The sequence below is a fragment of the Haliotis cracherodii genome, unplaced genomic scaffold (assembly GCF_022045235.1).
Source record: "Haliotis cracherodii isolate W230 unplaced genomic scaffold, xgHalCrac1.p SCAF_4, whole genome shotgun sequence".
Lineage (NCBI taxonomy): Eukaryota > Metazoa > Mollusca > Gastropoda > Lepetellida > Haliotidae > Haliotis > Haliotis cracherodii.
This window is the reverse complement of record NW_027266297.1, coordinates 11,428,809-11,447,680: the sequence shown is the minus strand read 5'-3', so window position 1 is coordinate 11,447,680 and position 18,872 is coordinate 11,428,809. Positions and strand designations below refer to the sequence as shown.

Genomic DNA, 18,872 nt, shown 5'->3' with positions numbered 1-18,872 from the left:
TGACGTATTTCACAAGCACCTCACCCTGCTGGTGCCGTGTCAACATCGCCAGCTTTGTATTCTCTACGGGTAGTCATACTGTGGTTCCATTGCTGAGTGAATATCGAGAGGGTGCTTCTATATTGCAGTGAGAATGTTTTCTTGTTATTGTCAGTGTGGCAAAATAACATACTTTGAATTAAGTGCAAATTTAATTCGCTGGCCGCTCATCAGTTGTCGAGTGGCTCATCGTGATTTTCTAAAAAAGTAACCCATCATGTACGATAGCAACAAGAAACATGTCAGGAAGTATGGTATCAGAATATTGACTGCATCAAATATAAACACAGTAATTTGTTATTGTTACATCAAGTACATTGACATATATATATAATTACTAATATTTTGCTACCAGCAGTGAGGATGCAATCTTGATAAAATAAACATGAACTAAAAGTCATTAAAGGGCAACAACTCCCGACTTTAAATATTGAAATATGGATGGCTTTTCTCTATGTGGATTCAAAATTTGCCTATTATGAACTATAATCTCAACTGATCTGATTCTTGTTCAGCACTAATCAGTATCTGGTGATTACGCGGACTAGTTACATTGGCAACGGTGAGATTAAGAATTGAAATATTGTTGTCCTTCAAAGGGAGTAGTGCTCTTTACTGGGTGCACTTTTTTTTTATCTCAGTTAGTGTTGCACAGAAGATGAAACTAAACAAGGCTGATGCCTTAATTAGTAGTCAACTCTTTACCAAGGGACCATGCAGCTATCACAAATAATTATTGCTTGTTAACCTAATTTATATGCAAAACTGGAAACTTGGTAACAATTTAACTTGGTAACAAATAGAGTTTACTCAAACTAATTAATTTGTTAAAAGAATTAAGACAGCTAGAGCCATTCCCATACTCTCAACTAACCGCAATCACCATGAAGTGTTTAACTGGAAATGGATACAAAGCGCTATGATTGCAGAGGGGTGCTTGATTGGAAAGGGGCTTTAACGGCTAAAGATAGAACTTGGGTGTAATCTGCCCTAACACAACTAACCCTAAGGATCGAAGATGCATGTAAGATCAGTGATGTGAACGCCACAGCTTTAGCCAATTAGCTTTATAAGCTGTGCTCGGTAAACTGCATTTTGCCATCATTATTTTTTTTTTAACTTATTCAAGTCATATCATGGCACGGATAACAAGAATGAGATTCACTCATTGTAGCCATTTGGGGAATCAGACCTGATTCATGGCTGTATGAATACTTTAACCATGTATTTTCCACTCGACTGTCCTGCCGTAGCAGAGTTTATTGAATGGTGATGCCAGCCATGCCAGCAGTGGTGTCTCCCCAAGAACTCATAGAACAGGTTTAATGATGGTGTATTGCCATTGCCAGTTCACAGTCTTGGTCTAGACTTACTTTTGTAGCACACGGCCAAAGTTGTATTTGTTGGCCAACCTTAAATAACAACTGAATTCAAAACTTTCTAGGTCAAAATGTAATTTCAAAATGTCTTGATTGTAGTGATGGGGAAAATCGAACTAGGCTTGAATATTGTGCAGATCCAAAACACTACAAACATGACATTTTGAAATTACATTTTTGCCTTTCACCATGTTTACTCTGCATGTTCAGTACTTTCTCAATTTAGAAAGTTGACACCCAGTCTTTTATTGTACATGTTGTATATACACTGATATATACATGATCATCATCATGAATTAGGCATTTCCTGTTTGTTTTGCCGTATAACGAAGTATGCATGCCCGGATGTTTCAATGGTGGAACAGAAACTCATGTGAAGGCATATAGTGTGCACAGTAAATGTTCATCACCTTCACCATCTTAACACATACAGAAGTGTAGTAATGGCAATACTTCATTTATCACCTCCCCTTAGACTACAAACCATAAAGTTGAAATTTTATGTATACTGTTTACATGATTTAGCAATAATATCATCAAAATTACTTTCAGATATTTACCATTTTTCAGCATTGCAGCCATGGCAGTCTCCATATTTTGCATATATTTCAATTTAGAGTAGTGAGATGGTATGACCTTTGGGATCTTGTTTCCAGTACTTGGTTTCAACATTAGTTGCTTCCACTTATCACTGCTTATCATTGGTTCAAAATCCCAGATTCTCCCTGATTTGGTCTATCAGCGCCATATCTATGATTGTGTGTTTCACCAAAGTAGGTGTCTACGACGTGAGGCATCTAGTTTGGTCTTTCCTCAAACACTAGGGGGCACGCGTGCCCAGTCGTCTAAGACGCCGTGATTCGCTGTGCAGAGTTGCGTCCCTTAGGCACGCCAGAAACCTATGATTGTGGGTTCGAATCCCGGTTCACCTCGATTATGTTTCTAGGTTTGTCAGAACCACACCCCAGCTCATGGGTTTCACCGAAGTGGTAAATGTCTAAGACCTGCATCACTTCGGGCTTTCCTCCCACATTAAGCTGATACGCTGCGATATAACTGGAATACTGTTAAAAGCGACGTTAAACCCAACTCACTCACTCATCCAAACACTAATCTGACGGATTGTGATTGAAAAACTGTTGGAAACGTCGATTCACTCTCATAACTAGCCTTAAAGATCTGGGTGAGAATTGGTCTTAAGAAACCCATGCTTGTCGTAGATGACGAACAGGATCGGGTGGTCAGGCTCACTGACTTTGCTCATGCATGTCATTGTATCCCGATTGCATAGATCGATGCTCATGATGTCGATCACTGGATTTTCTGGTCCAGATTTGATTATTTGCAGATCGCCATCATAAATAGACAAACAAACAAAAACAAACTGATAACCACAAGGCTTATCTTCTTTGCTGCAGCAAGACCTTCAATAGAACCGTCTGATTAAAAGGGTGTCTGTTGGTGATGTCCAGATTTCCAGTTCAACCAAATGACGGCCGGAGACAAGTATTTCCAAACATGAAGTCAGGCACTGTTGCTGTTCCCATGGTGACAGGGGATGAGAAGAAGGAGGAAATTGTATTGTTTGGCATTGATTTGTCCAACCTTCCCCGCAGTATGCAGTTCATGATTCTCACTGTGGCAACCTTCTTCTTCTACCTCATCTATGGCTATCTTCAGGTAAACAGCTGTAGCCATGGTAACACTATGTACATGTATGAGGGTCGGGTGGAATAATGATTTGTTGCTGTGACATGTTTTAATACAAGACTAAGTTAAAGTCACTAATTGTGCAATTATTCAGGATATTACACAAGTTTCAATTCATCAACTCAGTAGGGCATCCGCAGGAGAATCATGATGGAAATATTACTGTGGAATATGTTTTGGCAGTCAATTATATTTTTGTCATCATAGACAACTAAGTATAATGTCATTAAGAAAAAGGTACCACAAGATGTTCTGATATATCTGAGAACTTGAAAAACAGCTAAATCCCATTGTATCCAAGTTTGGGGTGATGTGTCTATTCAACAAAAAGGTAGTTTAACACATCCTCACCCATCAAGTTTTAATATAGCTGAATAAAAGTGAGGTTCTGTTCCTCTGGTTCTCTGGTTTATGACTTCAGCTTGTCCTTGTTAAGTTAATAATGATTCCTACTGTTGGGACTCTAGGTTAGAAAAGGACCCAGAATCCTCTGCTTGTCATTAGAGGCGACTAAGTTGGGTTGAGCGGTCTTAATGACTTGTTTGATTTCGTGTCATTGTACCCTGACGGCATGTTATCATGGTTATGTATATTTAATTTTAACTTCAAATCTTCAACCAGTTATTGGACCATCTCTGTGGTCTAGTAGTTAGAGCGTCTGCACAGAGAGCGGAGGTTGGGGAAATGGTCCCTAGCTGCATCGTACCAAAGGACAAGTGAAAAGTACTTGTTGTTACCCTGTCTGGAGTGGGGCATTTAGGGGATAAAACAAGGATTGGTCGGCTCGGAGTCAGTATTCTGTGTTTGAGTAGGGAATCCATGTTAAACTGTGGCATGGTATCTCAGTTGGGTTGGCTGGCACTATAAAACTGGAATTGGTCCCCACTAGTGCAAGCAGGCAGCCACACACACACGCATGCACGCACACCACACACCACACACTCAGTCACTATATGAGTGCAACAATCTGGAATGTTGTGTTCAGCCAAATGACATTGGATCTATACAGATTACAGACACACTTATTGGTCCTATCAAGATAGTCTGCTTTGGTTTCATTGAAATACTACAGTGTAGGTTACCATTCTTGCTTATTCTTTCAGGAGCTAATTTTCCAACTACAAGGATTCAAACCTTTTGGTTGGTACTTGACACTGGTACAGTTTGCCTGCTATACAGTATTTGGACTTGCTGAGCTGCAGTTTAAGCAGGACAAGAGCAGAAAGTAGGTTCGGTTTAGCTGTTGAAATCATCCCTGTGTATAGTTAGCACAATATTCATACAGTGTATAATAGTATACCAGTGTCAGACTTTTGCCACTAGCCCGAAGTCCAAGTCTAGAAACATTCTATTTGGTCTAGTACGCTCAGCCAGTAATAGTCTGATGAAAACATCAAAATGTACAGAAAATTATTCTTATAGCCAATATGGGGCTTGTTGATTCAAAGCTTTTGGCAAAGACAGTTCCAAGTAAGTATCAGATTAGATACAGATCCTGTTTGGTAGGCAGAGCAAGCATGTACTGTTGTGTGGTCATCTACCCCCTTTGACTCCACCTCGCCTAAACCGCTGATCGTCTATAACACTCATCAATTATTTGCCCCCCACCAAGGGATCACTGTAGTTTCAAATCAGGCAGGTCAGGTCAACTGATTCTAAGAATGGTAAGGTTCCTTCTTATCACAATCTTTTGAACATAAACAATTCTATGGTCTAATTAATTGTAACCACAACTGTTTCTCCTCCGCCATTTTGATCGAATGCACCAGCATTGTTTTATCTTTTATATAAGGCAAGGAAACATGAAAGAATTGCTTCATTTGATATAAATCTTTGAGTGTCAAGTTGGTGGGTAGCTAATACCCTTTCACACTACAAGAGTTATGAAAGTTGTAGCACTAAGATTGACGTATTACCTGTTTACAGAATACCGATGCAGGCATATTGGTTGCTTGCCTTCCTGACAGTGGCCTCCATGGGCTTGTCTAACACCTCGGTGGGCTACCTCAACTACCCCACACAAGTGATATTCAAGTGCTGTAAGCTCATCCCAGTACTCATTGGAGGAATTCTCATTCAAGGTACTCTCATTGCAAATGGTGACATTTAGACTATTAAATATATGCTCTTCTCCGATTCATTATATGTCCAAGAATATTCTTAGATCTATGGTATATATCCTGGCTGTGGCAGAACTTATTATGGCATGGCCACAAAGGTAATTACCTGCTATAATATTTCCTCATTCCATGATTCGAACCAAAGACTTTCTGATCTGAGGCCTGACACCTTGTCCACAGGACCAAAGAGGTTACCCTGTCAGCAAGCTGACACAGTAAGGATGTTATCTATGGGATGACACCATACCTTGCTACATACTCTCCATTCAACAGGGGGGGCATGGGTGGCCCAGTCGTCTAAGGCGCCGCGATTCGCTGTGCAGAGTTGCGTCTCTTGGGCTTGCCAGAAACCTATGATTGTGGGTTCGAATCCCGGTTCGCCCCAATTATGTTTCTAGGTTTGTCAGCACCATACCCGTGCTCGTTGGTTTCATCGAAGTGGTAAACGTCTGAGACTTTGGGCTTTCCTCCCACATTAAGCTGACACACCGCGATATAACTGGCATACTGTTAAAAGCGGCGTTAAACCCAACTCACTCACTCACTCACCATTCAACAGGAGCATCCCTTGGGCCACTGATTGTGCTCAAATTTGGTATGGATGTGCTCAGCCTCATGTTGGGCGCGAGTATAGCAGCCATAAAATGTTCAAGTCATTTGATTCGAACAATGGACCTCACGATATGAGGTCGGACACCAAAGAGGTTAGTGGTAGAGTGTCTGCTCAGAGAGTGGAAGGTCTGGGGTTCGATGGCCACATCATACCTAAAGACGCGAAAAGATGGTACCTATTGTTATCTTGCCTGGTGCTCGGCATTAGGATTGGTCTGCTCGAAATCAGTATACTGTGTCTGAGTGGGGTATCTCAGCGAGCTAGCACTATAAAACCGGCATAAGTCCGGTCTAGTACAAGCAGCCACACACACACACACACACACACACACACACACACACACGCATGCATGCATGTCGCTATATAAGTGCAATGATCTTGAACACGACGTTAAACTCCATTTCACGTCACTAGCTCATGTGAACAATGTCAGTGAAGTTTCTCTGTTGGGCTGACATATCGTACCTTTTTGGTCCATGTATATAGAATATTCATCTGGAAATGATGAATTATGGATTAGCAGTCCTTATTGAATAAATGCTATACATCCCCACAATTGGGCTTGCAGTTACACCATTCTGTCAGTGGGGACAGATGATGTATTATTCCTCATAGCCTGTTACACAATATTATACATTGATGATCAGATATGTCATACTGTTTTAAATATACACAGTTTGTATATCATGAAAAGATAAACATGTCCCTGTCAAAAGTGAATAAGTAAATGTTAAACTTGTAGTGCAAGTCAAGAGACATCTACCTGGACAAAAGATCTAAGGTGTTATCATGCTCTAGGAGACTTCATCAATGATCAATGTCTTTTCTTCCGAGAGGCAAAATTTGTGTTTGTCCTCCTAACTGTTGGAAGGTCAGTTATGCTAGAATCAGACAGGTTTTTTATGTCTAAACAAGACTATTATTTCGTTCCTTATGTCTTGCATTGATACAGGCTATTTCATCAGTTCAGAGAGCAGTTCCTATTAATCATCAGTATATTGATCTAGTTTCAGCTGTTAGAGTTAGAACAAATACCATGTCCAATTCTTTGTTTCAGGAAAGAAGTTCAACGCTATCGACATTACAGCGTGTCTAATGATGAGCATTGGGCTTATCCTGTTTATGCTTGCAGACTCAAGCGTTTCACCAAACTTCAACCAGTATGGTAAGAGTTGTCCCCCTTTATCAGTGTTGATAAGCCCAAACACATAATTTCTTACTCAATAATTTATTATCAAATTGCAAAAAGTTGTTCACCACATCTTCATACATCAACTCAGGTATACAGTAGTGTTTCTTAATTATATAAAGGTTGAAATGCATTACAATTTTTATGGCAACAAAATAGATAAAGAGTTAATTTTTTAACCTTATCCTATCTCACACTATTCATTTCATCCTTCTTTTCCGATCCTTGTGTGGAAATGATCCTAAAAATAGTTTTAAAAAAAAGACATCACCCAAACCCAAGCCTGCCTTAACCATGGTTACCATCACCATTTATTTCTGTATAGATGTACATGATATGACATATGATCCTCCTGGATGCTGAGATCAAGCCTTCTTCATCTGCGCTGACGTGGTTTTGTCTTGCTAAAACTCAATTAATTACAGGCTTTTGTGATAAAGCTGGAATATTGATGACTGCGGCATAAAAGCAACACCCATTTCATATTTCCCAACAGGCTCTATGAGGTATATATGTCGGGTGTTACAGATAATTTAGTCTCCTTGATTATCGTATATTTACTTTTACTAACTTGCCATACTGACTTCCCCAGGTGTGATTCTGATATCTCTTGCCCTGTGTTCCGATGGCGCCATAGGCAATGTCCAAGAAAAAACAATGAAGAAGTACAGTGCCTCAAACTCAGAAATGGTAAGTGTGACCATGATAAGTGTTAATTTGATTCATTTGATAAATTGAACAAAATAGTAAACAAGGTTATCTAAACATAGTCCCGACATTATTTCATGCATAATGAATGTTTAAAGATTATTACCACTCTTGAGGTCAAGTCTGACCCATGAAGATTCCAGGGTAGAATAAGGTCTTCAGCAACCCATGCTTGCCATAAAAGGTGACTATGCTTGTCGTAAAAGGCGACTAACGGGATGAGGTGGTCAAGCTCGCTGACTTGGTTGATGCGTGTCATTGCGTAGATCGATGCTCCTGATATCAATCACTGGATTGTCTGGTCCAGACTTGATTATTTACAGACAGCTGTCATATAGCTGGAATATTGCTGAGTGTGGCATCAAACAACAAACCAACCGATGAGGTCAAGTCTGTGGCAGGTCATTATGGCAAAATCGTATACAACAAACAAAGCTTCAGGTGTATGTTTTTTACCTCAGGCAGTTTAAGCTATTCGATTATTATTATTTGTTTATGATTTCTTTCGCCTGCCTTGAAATTCAACATGGAGATGAGAGAAATGCAAAATAGTATGGATGACCTGATGTGTGAAGCAGTGATGGCAACACTGGATTACTGATCACACACACATGCATCTTGCTAGTTGATATTGCTTAGTGATTTCATTACAGTGTATTGCTTCTAGGTGTAGAGGGAGCAGTGGGATAGCGTTGTGGTTAATGCATTTGCTTGTCATGCCAAAAGCCTGGGTTTGACTCCCTGTGTGGATACAATGTGTGAAGCCCATTTCTGGGGTCCACAACTATGATATCACTGGCATATTGCTAAAAGCAGATTATAATCACACAATAACATGACACAAAAAGATTATAGATAGCATCACAGAAAAGCTTTGACTTTTTAATACCGAAATGAGTATCGATTCAAAGAAACGTAACTCAAGACATCTTTTGTGTACAGGGATTTATCTGGACTTGCTACGAGCAGATATTCGGCCCTTAGTCTGCAGCAAATGCCAGTAAAACTTCCCAAATAAGTATCAAGAAGTTCCCAATCCTTAGCATCAAAGTTGTAACTAATGTTATGGTTTTGTAGAGGTGACATGAATTTCACTTATCACAGCACCATAAAACACAATAGAGAGGAATATATTTTAGTTGAACGTCATTGCATTAAATGTTAAATTACAGTGTTAAAATATTCCTGAATTTATTTCCCAATTAGCCTGCCGAGGTCACCTTGTTGAGAATGCTATCCGAAGGTAGATGAATCCTTGGTGTAGTGGTCAAATTGATGGAGTGAGTGAGTGAGTTGGGTTTAACGCTGCTTTTAACAGTATTCCCGTTATATTGCAGCATGTCAGCTTAATGTTGGAGGAAAACCCGAAGTGATGCAGGTCTCAGACATTTACCACTTTGGTGAAACCAACGAGCACGGGTATGGTGCTGACAAACCTAGAATCATAATTGGGGGGAACCCGGGATTCGAACCCATAATCATAGGTTTCTGGCGTGCCAAAGGGACGCAACTCTGCACAGCGAATCGCAGCACCTTAGATGACTGGGCCACCTGTGCCCCCTCAAATTGAAGGATAGCATTTCCCTTATAGTGTTGGTTCTGTTTCAGGTGCTGTATTCCTATGGAGTTGGGTTTCTTTACATTTTGGTTGGACTCTCCGTCAGTGGCCAGATAGTTCCAGCGTTTGTTTTCTGTCAGGATGTAAGTTGTTATTTGTGTGTAAAATACACTTTAGAAGCATGTTTAGGGATATTTCTCCATGATGGAAATTGTTCAAAGTGGGGGTGAAACCTAACTCACTCACAAACTCCTGATTGAAATCATTCAGGTTTCAGGTTTTTTCACTCAATATGCCCCAAATTGTGTCTAATTGGGTCAGCTGTGTATTTGTTATATATTGTTGTTATATTTCAGCATATAGTGAAAACCTACGGCTATGCTGTGTTGTTCTCTGTGTCTGGGTACCTAGGCGTCAGTGTCGTCCTCACCCTGGTCAAGTCTTTCGGGGCACTTGTAGCTGTCACAGGTAATAGATAGTCTTTGTTGGGAGCCATGAGCTAAAATTTGAACCTTAATAAAGTTGTGATCAACAAGTTGAATTATCCATTTCCACATATCATCTATTCATCCAGACAAGCTGTAACCTGTACAATACACTGTCTTAATGGTTGATATACACAGTGTATTAATGGTTGATATACACACTGTCTTAATGGTTGATATACACACTGTCTTAATGGTTGATATACACTCTGTCTGAATGGTTGATATACACACTGTCTTAATGGTTGATATACACACTGTCTTAATGGTTGATATACACACTGTCTGAACGGTTGATATACACACTGTCTTAATGGTTGATATACACACTGTCTGAACGGTTGATATACACACTGTCTGAATTGTTGATATACACACTGTCTTAATGGTTGATATACACACTGTCTGAACGGTTGATATACACACTGTCTTAATGGTTGATATACACACTGTCTGAACGGTTGATATACACACTGTCTGAATGGTTAATATACACACTGTCTGAACGGTTGACATACACACTGTATGATGGTTGATATACACACTGTCTGAACGGTTGATATACACACTGTCTGAATGGTTGATATACACACTGTCTTAATGGTTGATATACACACTGTCTGAACGGTTGATATACACACTGTATGATGGTTGATATACACACTGTCTGAACGGTTGATATACACACTGTCTGAATGGTTGATATACACACTGTCTTAATGGTTGATATACACACTGTCTGAACGGTTGATATACACACTGTATGATGGTTGATATACACACTGTCTGAACGGTTGATATACACACTGTCTGAATGGTTGATATACACACTGTCTTAATGGTTGATATACACACTGTCTGAACGGTTGATATACACACTGTATGATGGTTGATATACACACTGTCTGAACGGTTGATATACACACTGTCTGAATGGTTGATATACACATTGTCTTAATGGTTGATATACACACTGTCTGAACGGTTGATATACACACTGTATGATGGTTGATATACACACTGTCTGAACGGTTGATATACACACTGTATGATGGTTGATATACACACTGTATGATGGTTGATATACACACTGTATTAATAGTTGATGTACACATTGTATGATGGTCGATATACACAATGTATGAATGGATGATATACACACTGCATTAATAGTTGAAAAACACGTTCTATTAATGGTTGACTATTGTTTCAGTGACAACATGTAGGAAGGCTGTCACCATCATCCTCTCCTTCCTCTTCTTCACAAAACCATTTACATTCCAGTAAGTAACTGTTTCCTAGTGTTGCTACCTTCAGTAAGTACAGGTGTATGCAAGTGGTCATTACGTACAGGTGTATGCAAGTGGTCAGTAAGTACAGGTGTATGCAAGTGGTCATTACGCACAGGTGTATGCAAGTGGTCAGTAAGTACAGGTGTATGCAAGTGGTCATTACGTACAGGTGTATGCAAGTGGTCATTACATACAGGTGTATGCAAGTGGTCATTACGTACAGGTGTATGCAAGTGGTCATTACGTACAGGTGTATGCAAGTGGTCAGTAAGTACAGGTGTATGCAAGTGGTCATTACGTACAGGTGTATGCAAGTGGTCATTACGTACAGGTGTATGCAAGTGGTCATTACGTACAGGTGTATGCAAGTGGTCAGTAAGTACAGGTGTATGCAAGTGGTCAGTAAGTACAGGTGTATGCAAGTGGTCATTACGTACAGGTGTATGCAAGTGGTCAGTAAGTACAGGTGTATGCAAGTGGTCAGTAAGTACAGGTGTATGCAAGTGGTCAGTAAGTACAGATGTATGCAAGTGGTCATTACATACAGGTGTATGCAAGTGGTCATTACGTACAGGTGTATGCAAGTGGTCATTACGTACAGGTGTATGCAAGTGGTCATTACGTACAGGTGTATGCAAGTGGTCAGTAAGTACAGGTGTATGCAAGTGGTCATTACGTACAAGTGTATGCAAGTGGTCAGTAAGTACAGGTGTATGCAAGTGGTCATTACGTACAGGTGTATGCAAGTGGTCAGTAAGTACAGGTGTATGCAAGTGGTCAGTAAGTACAGGTGTATGCAAGTGGTCAGTAAGTACAGGTGTATGCAAGTGGTCATTACGTACAGGTGTATGCACGTGGTCAGTAAGTACAGGTGTATGCAAGTGGTCAGTAAGTACAGGTGTATGCAAGTGGTCATTACGTACAGGTGTATGCAAGTGGTCAGTAAGTACAGGTGTGTGCAAATGGTCAGTAAGTACAGGGACCACTTGCACAAAGCAAACTTAGCGCTAAGATAATCATAACTCCCATACTTTAACATAGGCTTACAATAGTCGTAGCACTAAGATCACTTTGTGCAAGTGGGCCCTGATGTATGCAAGTGGTCAGTAAGTACAGGTGTATGTAAGTGTATGCAAGTTTTCATAGATTGAATGTCATTCAACTTGTGTTGGTTTTGATGTTTAACGCCACATTCCAGTTATGTGATGGCAGTCTGTAAATAATCATGTCTGGACCAGACAATCCAGTGATTGAGGTCATGTGCATCTTTTCATGCAATTAGGATATGTTAACACGCAATCAACCATGTCACCAGGCCTGACCGCCCAACCTTATGTGGTGTACAGCTGTCTCAGTGGTGTCTGGTGTCATGTGTCACAGTGGTGTCTGGTGTCACTATGCAGGCTGCTCTGTAACTGCTGGTCATGGTTTTGAAGCCAAGGTTGACCCTGATCATCATCGTTAGGGGGAGTGCAAGGGGAGATGTGCATGGGGTTCACAGTAAAACAGGAAGTACTATCATTTGGAAAGGGAGATAACTCAGTAACACAGTAAAACAATGTGCAGACCACTAGAAAATATAACTTTTCATATGTAATACCACATTGTTCCGTCTCCAGAAATATATGTAATACCACATTGTTCCGTCTCCAGATATATATGTAATACCACATTGTTCCGTCTCCAGATATATATGTAATACCACATTGTTCCGTCTCCAGATATATATGTAATACCACATTGTTCCGTCTCCAGATATATATGTAATACCACATTGTTCCGTCTCCAGATATATATGTAATACCACATTGTTCCGTCTCCAGATATATATGTAATACCACATTGTTCCGTCTCCAGATATATATGTAATACCACTTTGTTCCGTCTTCAGATATATATGTAATACCACATTGTTCCGTCTCCAGATATATATGTAATACCACATTGTTCCGTCTCCAGATATATATGTAATACCACTTTGTTCCGTCTCCAGATATATATGTAATACCACTTTGTTCTGTCTCCAGATATATATGTAATACCACTTTGTTCCGTCTCCAGATATATATGTAATACCACATTGTTCCGTCTCCAGATATATATGTAATATCACATTGTTCCGTCTCCAGATATATATGTAATACCACTTTGTTCCGTCTCCAGATATATATGTAATACCACTTTGTTCCGTCTCCAGATATATATGTAATACCACTTTGTTCCGTCTCCAGATATATATGTAATACCACATTGTTCCGTCTCCAGATATATATGTAATACCACTTTGTTCCGTCTCCAGATATATATGTAATACCACTTTGTTCCGTCTCCAGATATATATGTAATACCACTTTGTTCCGTCTCCAGATATATATGTAATACCACATTGTTCCGTCTCCAGATATATATGTAATACCACATTGTTCCGTCTCCAGATATATATGTAATACCACATTTTTCCGTCTCCAGATATATATGTAATACCACTTTGTTCCGTCTCCAGATATATATGTAATACCACATTGTTCCGTCTCCAGATATATATGTAATACCACTTTGTTCCGTCTCCAGATATATATGTAATACCACATTGTTCCGTCTCCAGATATATATGTAATACCACTTTGTTCTGTCTCCAGATATATATGGTCGAGTCTGGTGGTAGTGCTGGGGATCTACCTCAACCTGTACAGCAAGAACAAGGTCAGCTGGGACCACAAGTTCAACATGTTCCTCCAGAGGTGGAAACTACGACCAAGAGAGTTTGAGGCGGAGAATATTGTCTGATCTGGGATAAATTTGTGGGAATGTGCAGGTTCATGGCTGACATGTTGGGGTTATTACGGGATATTAAGATCCAGGTACAGACATTGTTTTACTGTGTGCAGAATGCGACATGAGTGTGTTGAAAGAATTTTGAAAAGCAAAAACATGAAAGACCATTAGATAGCAATGTTTACTTTTTTGTCAGCTTATAGAAACATAAATTCAAACAGAATGGCTTCGTTATCCAATCAAATGCCACTGAATTATTTGCAATATTTTCTTAATGAAAGGATTTGTTTTCTTTTCATTTTCTCTACAACCACTGCTCTAAAGATGAGCATGGAGATTTGAGACACACAAAATAACATGGATGACCCCCACCTTGAACTACTGTGGATGAGATCTGAATTGTGGACATGAGTTGCATCTATATCCTTACACCTCTGTGGTGTTGCTGGCATCTCTATGTGGAATACTGTGGTAGAGTGTAATGGGTGTGATGATCTGATGCTGTAGTCAACAGTATTCTGCAGGATCACAACAGCCTGTAAATAATCAAGTGGGCAGACCAGTGGTTGATACCATGAGCACCGATGCACGGTATCAGGGTATGATGACAAACGATTAACCATGGTCACATGTTGAAACAGTTTACAGGAGTAGAAACTAACATATTTAGTCCACTAGTCCTTATAATGATAACATATAGCAAAACCCTTAAAAATGGCATATTTCTACTAGTCCTTATGATACCTTAACTATTGGGGAGTTTGGCAAGGACTACAGGACTAGTGCCAATTTCTAACACTGACTCTATCCTCATTGGTCAGCTTTTACAAGCATGGCGTACTGGAACTTGTTCTGTGTGGAGTCCCTATAGGGATTGGAAATGTCTGAAAGGTTATCAGGGTTTGAGTTCCCTAAATGTGATATGTAGATCTATATTCTGTCCATATTTGTTTGAGATTACTCTGTGGTCAAATGGAAAGAGCATCTGCCCAGAGAGCGGAAGTTTGGTGGTTCGATCCATGGAGGTGTCATACTTAAAAATGATACTTGTTGTTACCATGTCTGGCATTCAGCATTAAGTGGATAAAACAAGGACTGGTCGACTGGGTGTCAGTGTGTGAGTGGGGTATCCATGTTAAGCTGTGGCAAGGTATTTCAGTGGATTAGCACTATATAACTGGCATTTGTTTGGACTAGAACAAGAAGTCCCACACACATGTGACGTTGAGCAACGTTGCTTGTGGAGGGTAGTTTGATAGGTGACCATTTTTGGCAGCTTTTGGCAGCTTTTGGCAGGTCTTGCCCCACTGAAACTCATGTAGCACATGAAGTGTCACTTTGGGCAAATGACTGTTCAAAATATGCCTTTGTTCACCAAGCAGTGAATGGGTACCCGGTAGAATGAGATGGTGATGTGACTGTTATCCTTTTTGTGCCGCACAGGCTGCTTGAGTTGTATACTCCCTAGGGAGCTGAGAATGAACATCAAGTGTACACTGATCCACTGACAGGGGGTAGTAATAATGTAGCCCCATGAGCACTCACTTGGTGAATGGAATATGACATGTTATAGACTTCTAGTGTTGGTCACTGTATCTAACATGAAACCACATTGACCTGAAGTGTGTCTGGTTCTCTCACCTAGCTCCTTGACACAACAAGCAATTTTTGTTAACACTAAAAGCACCAATTGTGCCTCAGAGCTGTTTTTATCATTTTAGCCTTATTTTAAAAAAAATTATAACAGTTTGACTGACCTTAATCTCATGACATGTGTTAGCAATAACAGGTGATATTGGTATGTGTTTTTGTATGAATGTAGTATTAATAGCTGGAAAATTATCCAATTTTGTTGTTACGGATGAAAACGATACTCGCTGGCCTTGACCAGCACTCTGTGATGTGTGTAAAGGAAATTGATTTTCTTAGCATTGTCCTTGGAGGTTTTAGTGATATACTGGTGGCCAAGGCCTTTCTAAGAGTTTTTCAACATTTTTAGTTACCTTCTTATCTATTAGTTCCAAATTAAATTGTTCAAATATCAAATTTATTATTGTAAAATCACAATAATGTCATGTGAGTCAATTGCATGTGAGAGCAATTTGTAATAATTTCCTAATTGGAAACCATTAAGCCATTATTCATGTACCATGTACCATTATACACACCCAAGCCACAAGATGTGAAAGTTCAGTTAGGAGTGTCATTTCTTGCATAAGAATCGCTTTCATCATATCAACCAGGCAGTCAAGTTAAAACAAATAATTTAAAACTGCTAATATCCCGTTGTGGACCCCATGAAAATCCAGGTTAGCATAGGTCTTCAGCAACCCATGCTTGTCGTAGCCCATTTGTGGTGTCCCCCGCCATGATATTGCTGGAATATTGCTAAAAGCGGCGTAAAATCAAACTCACTCATTGCTGATTGCAGCGTCAAACAACAAACAAACACACAAACACTTCGTTGTGGCTTGGTTCAATATGGCTTCAAGGTATAGAGTTGATGTACTGATGTTTTCAAGGTCCTGACAGCTGATACAGTTTGTGAAATGTCTCCACAATACACACTGCCAGTGTGACGTTGCATACTTATCTATCAATTTGGTTTCTTGTTCTAATATGTGTTTACACTTACCAAAGTTTAAGGACCATGAATATTTTGTGGACATTTTTATGAAATTGTGAGCTCAGTGTTCAGTACAAAAACATATCCCACAAAGTATTCATGATACCTAACTTGTTTTGTTCAGTATATAATTAATAGCATCTTCCCGAGGCAAGGGAGTCAACTGACTTACCGGTAAAAGTTCAGTTTACACCCTCTCCAAACTAGGATGGAATTATGGAGTGGCTGGACTAATGAGGTCTGTGCATACTCCAATCAAAATCCTGTAAAATAGTTATCCGGTTCATTAACAACATGGCAACTGCCGTGCCGAATTCATTCGCCTTCAGTATTTGCAGATCATGTGATGCACTTCACGAGGTAAAACCAGTTTTATTACAATAAAGATCTTTATTATCGATGAGATCTTGACTGGGCGCCGCCATTTTGTTTGAAGCAAATTCAAACGATATATGAGGTGGAATCTGATTGGTCAGTCGGGGGGAAACATAGAAGGCACACAATTTGTACTAGCCTCTGGAGGCGCTCAGATTGAGCCCAGAAATTCCATTCTCGTTCGGCAAGGGTGTAAACTGGAGTTTTAAAGTCAGTTAACTCCCTTGCCTCGGGATGATGAATAGGGGAATTGTAGAATTGTTGCACTTGTAGAACATGTTCTGTTAATCATTGTAATCTGACACAGAGACCTCATTTTTATCTGCTAACCGTTAAGTGTCTAGGTGCTTACAAAACTAAACTTGACTACTGATAGGGAATAGGGAATCCAGATCTCTCTTTTTGATTTAACCAACATGGCACTTATTTTCTTAAATTTTGCAGTTTACACAGGAGTGAGTAGTTAAAGCATGGTGGAATTCTTTCATATGTTCACGCTAATTATGTACTGTCTACACACCGTAACGTTTATCTCATCAAAGATACAATATCTTTGGGTATATTATAAGCAATATCAAAAACCATTTTAAAAAGACTAGTTCAGAAATCAGTTACCCAAATTGTTATATTTAGGGCTGAAGCGTTATATTCTTGTTTCTCATGCCTTTTATTCAAAACTTACTGGATAGGAAGAGAGTATTGTTTATTGGTATTTTTGTTTAGTAGGTAACAAATCTATTAAGTTAAGCTTGATTTTAGTGTACCATGTAACCTCATTGCCCACACTCCTATATATAGCACCCATGGCTAGGTTATAACTGTACATCTGACACACTGTGAATTGCATGGCATGGCATGGCTTGTGTAAAAAGTTATCCTGTGCAAAAATGAAATTTGAGTTGAAAAAGGTCTCGTTAAATAACCATGCTTAAAAATAATATATAAATATGAGGGGCAGTTATAGGGGTGGACTGGTCATGAGAATCAAGAAATGTATTTTCGCAAGCCATCATATACTACTAAAAATAAGTTAAGGACCACCCTGTTCTTTCCTATTTCTATAGTTAATCTGTCGTGCCGTTGTAATATGAAAGAATCGGGTGGTCTTAACTTATTTTAGTAGTATATTCGAGAGGGCACTGATTACATCTATTTAGGTACTAGTTTGTGGACTGGCTGTCCATGCACAATGTGATGTTTATTGAGGAGCTGGATACTGGCCCTCCTGTTGTCTCATGTATATATGGTGCTGATCTCGTGGGTCATTGTTATCAGGATGTGATCCTGAGTTGTGTATGAACAAATTGTATATATCACACATGGATTGTTCACGGGGATTTCGTATTTATAAAAGTTCTAACCTCAACCTTTGTGTTGTTCTATGTTTTTGTGAGATGTGTCACAAGCAGGACCGAATGTTGACGGCTGAACACAAACGTTCAGCTCATAATCTTGTACACCCACAAGTAACACACAGTGTTGAATTAAGCAGCTGCCTATAGGCCTATGGCCGGGAGATCTCGTGCCAGGCCTGTAGTTTCAAATTTGTATGGGTTCTCATGGCTAACAGATAAGTTCCGCGTCAATTTATTTGTAAAAAACTGCAGTGTTTTTTAATTAGGGCCTGTAGAGTTTTAGTCAGGGCCTGCAGCTTTTAAAGTCTGTGGGTCCTGACGGCAGCCTGGCAAATTGTTATTTTCACCCACTTTACACACAGAACAGATTTATCATCACAAGCTGCAAAGACTTTGGTGACAATTGTGTGTGACAATAAGATCTGTCTTGTGACTGCCTTTTGGGTAGAATAGATCTTCAGCAACCCATGCTTGCTGTAAAACACGACTATGCTTGTTGTAAAAGGCGACCAACTGGATCGGGTGGTCAGGCTCGGTGACTTGGTTGATATCAATCACTGGATTGTCTGGTCTAGACTCGATTATTTTCAGACCATGGTCATATAGCTGGAATATTGCTGAGTGCGGCATTAAACAACAAACCAACCA

General features: G+C 39.7%; 1 protein-coding gene across 1 annotated transcript; it reads left to right on the top strand.

Annotated features, from left to right (window-relative positions):
* The first annotated feature begins 41 nt into the window (after nt 1-41).
* Nucleotides 42-18,235, top strand: LOC139479684 (adenosine 3'-phospho 5'-phosphosulfate transporter 2-like). The gene is made up of 10 exons (XM_071262528.1): nt 42-127; nt 2,837-3,098; nt 4,232-4,353; nt 5,055-5,209; nt 6,919-7,026; nt 7,643-7,740; nt 9,367-9,459; nt 9,673-9,784; nt 11,015-11,084; nt 13,733-18,235. Exons 2-10 carry the CDS (start codon nt 2,883-2,885, stop codon nt 13,878-13,880), a joined length of 1,122 nt encoding a protein of 373 aa, XP_071118629.1. The 5' UTR covers nt 42-127; nt 2,837-2,882; the 3' UTR covers nt 13,881-18,235.
* The last annotated feature ends 637 nt before the right edge of the window (nt 18,236-18,872 follow it).

Bases quoted from the DNA above. Each gene is read 5' to 3' on its own strand.
- LOC139479684 (XM_071262528.1), top strand. From the start codon at position 2,883: ATGTCCAGATTTCCAGTTCAACCAAATGACGGCCGGAGACAAGTATTT. The intron at 7,027-7,642 runs GTAAGAGTTGTC...TGACTTCCCCAG, and splicing joins ACCAAACTTCAACCAGTATG to GTGTGATTCTGATATCTCTT. The intron at 11,085-13,732 runs GTAAGTAACTGT...TTCTGTCTCCAG, and splicing joins ACAAAACCATTTACATTCCA to ATATATATGGTCGAGTCTGG.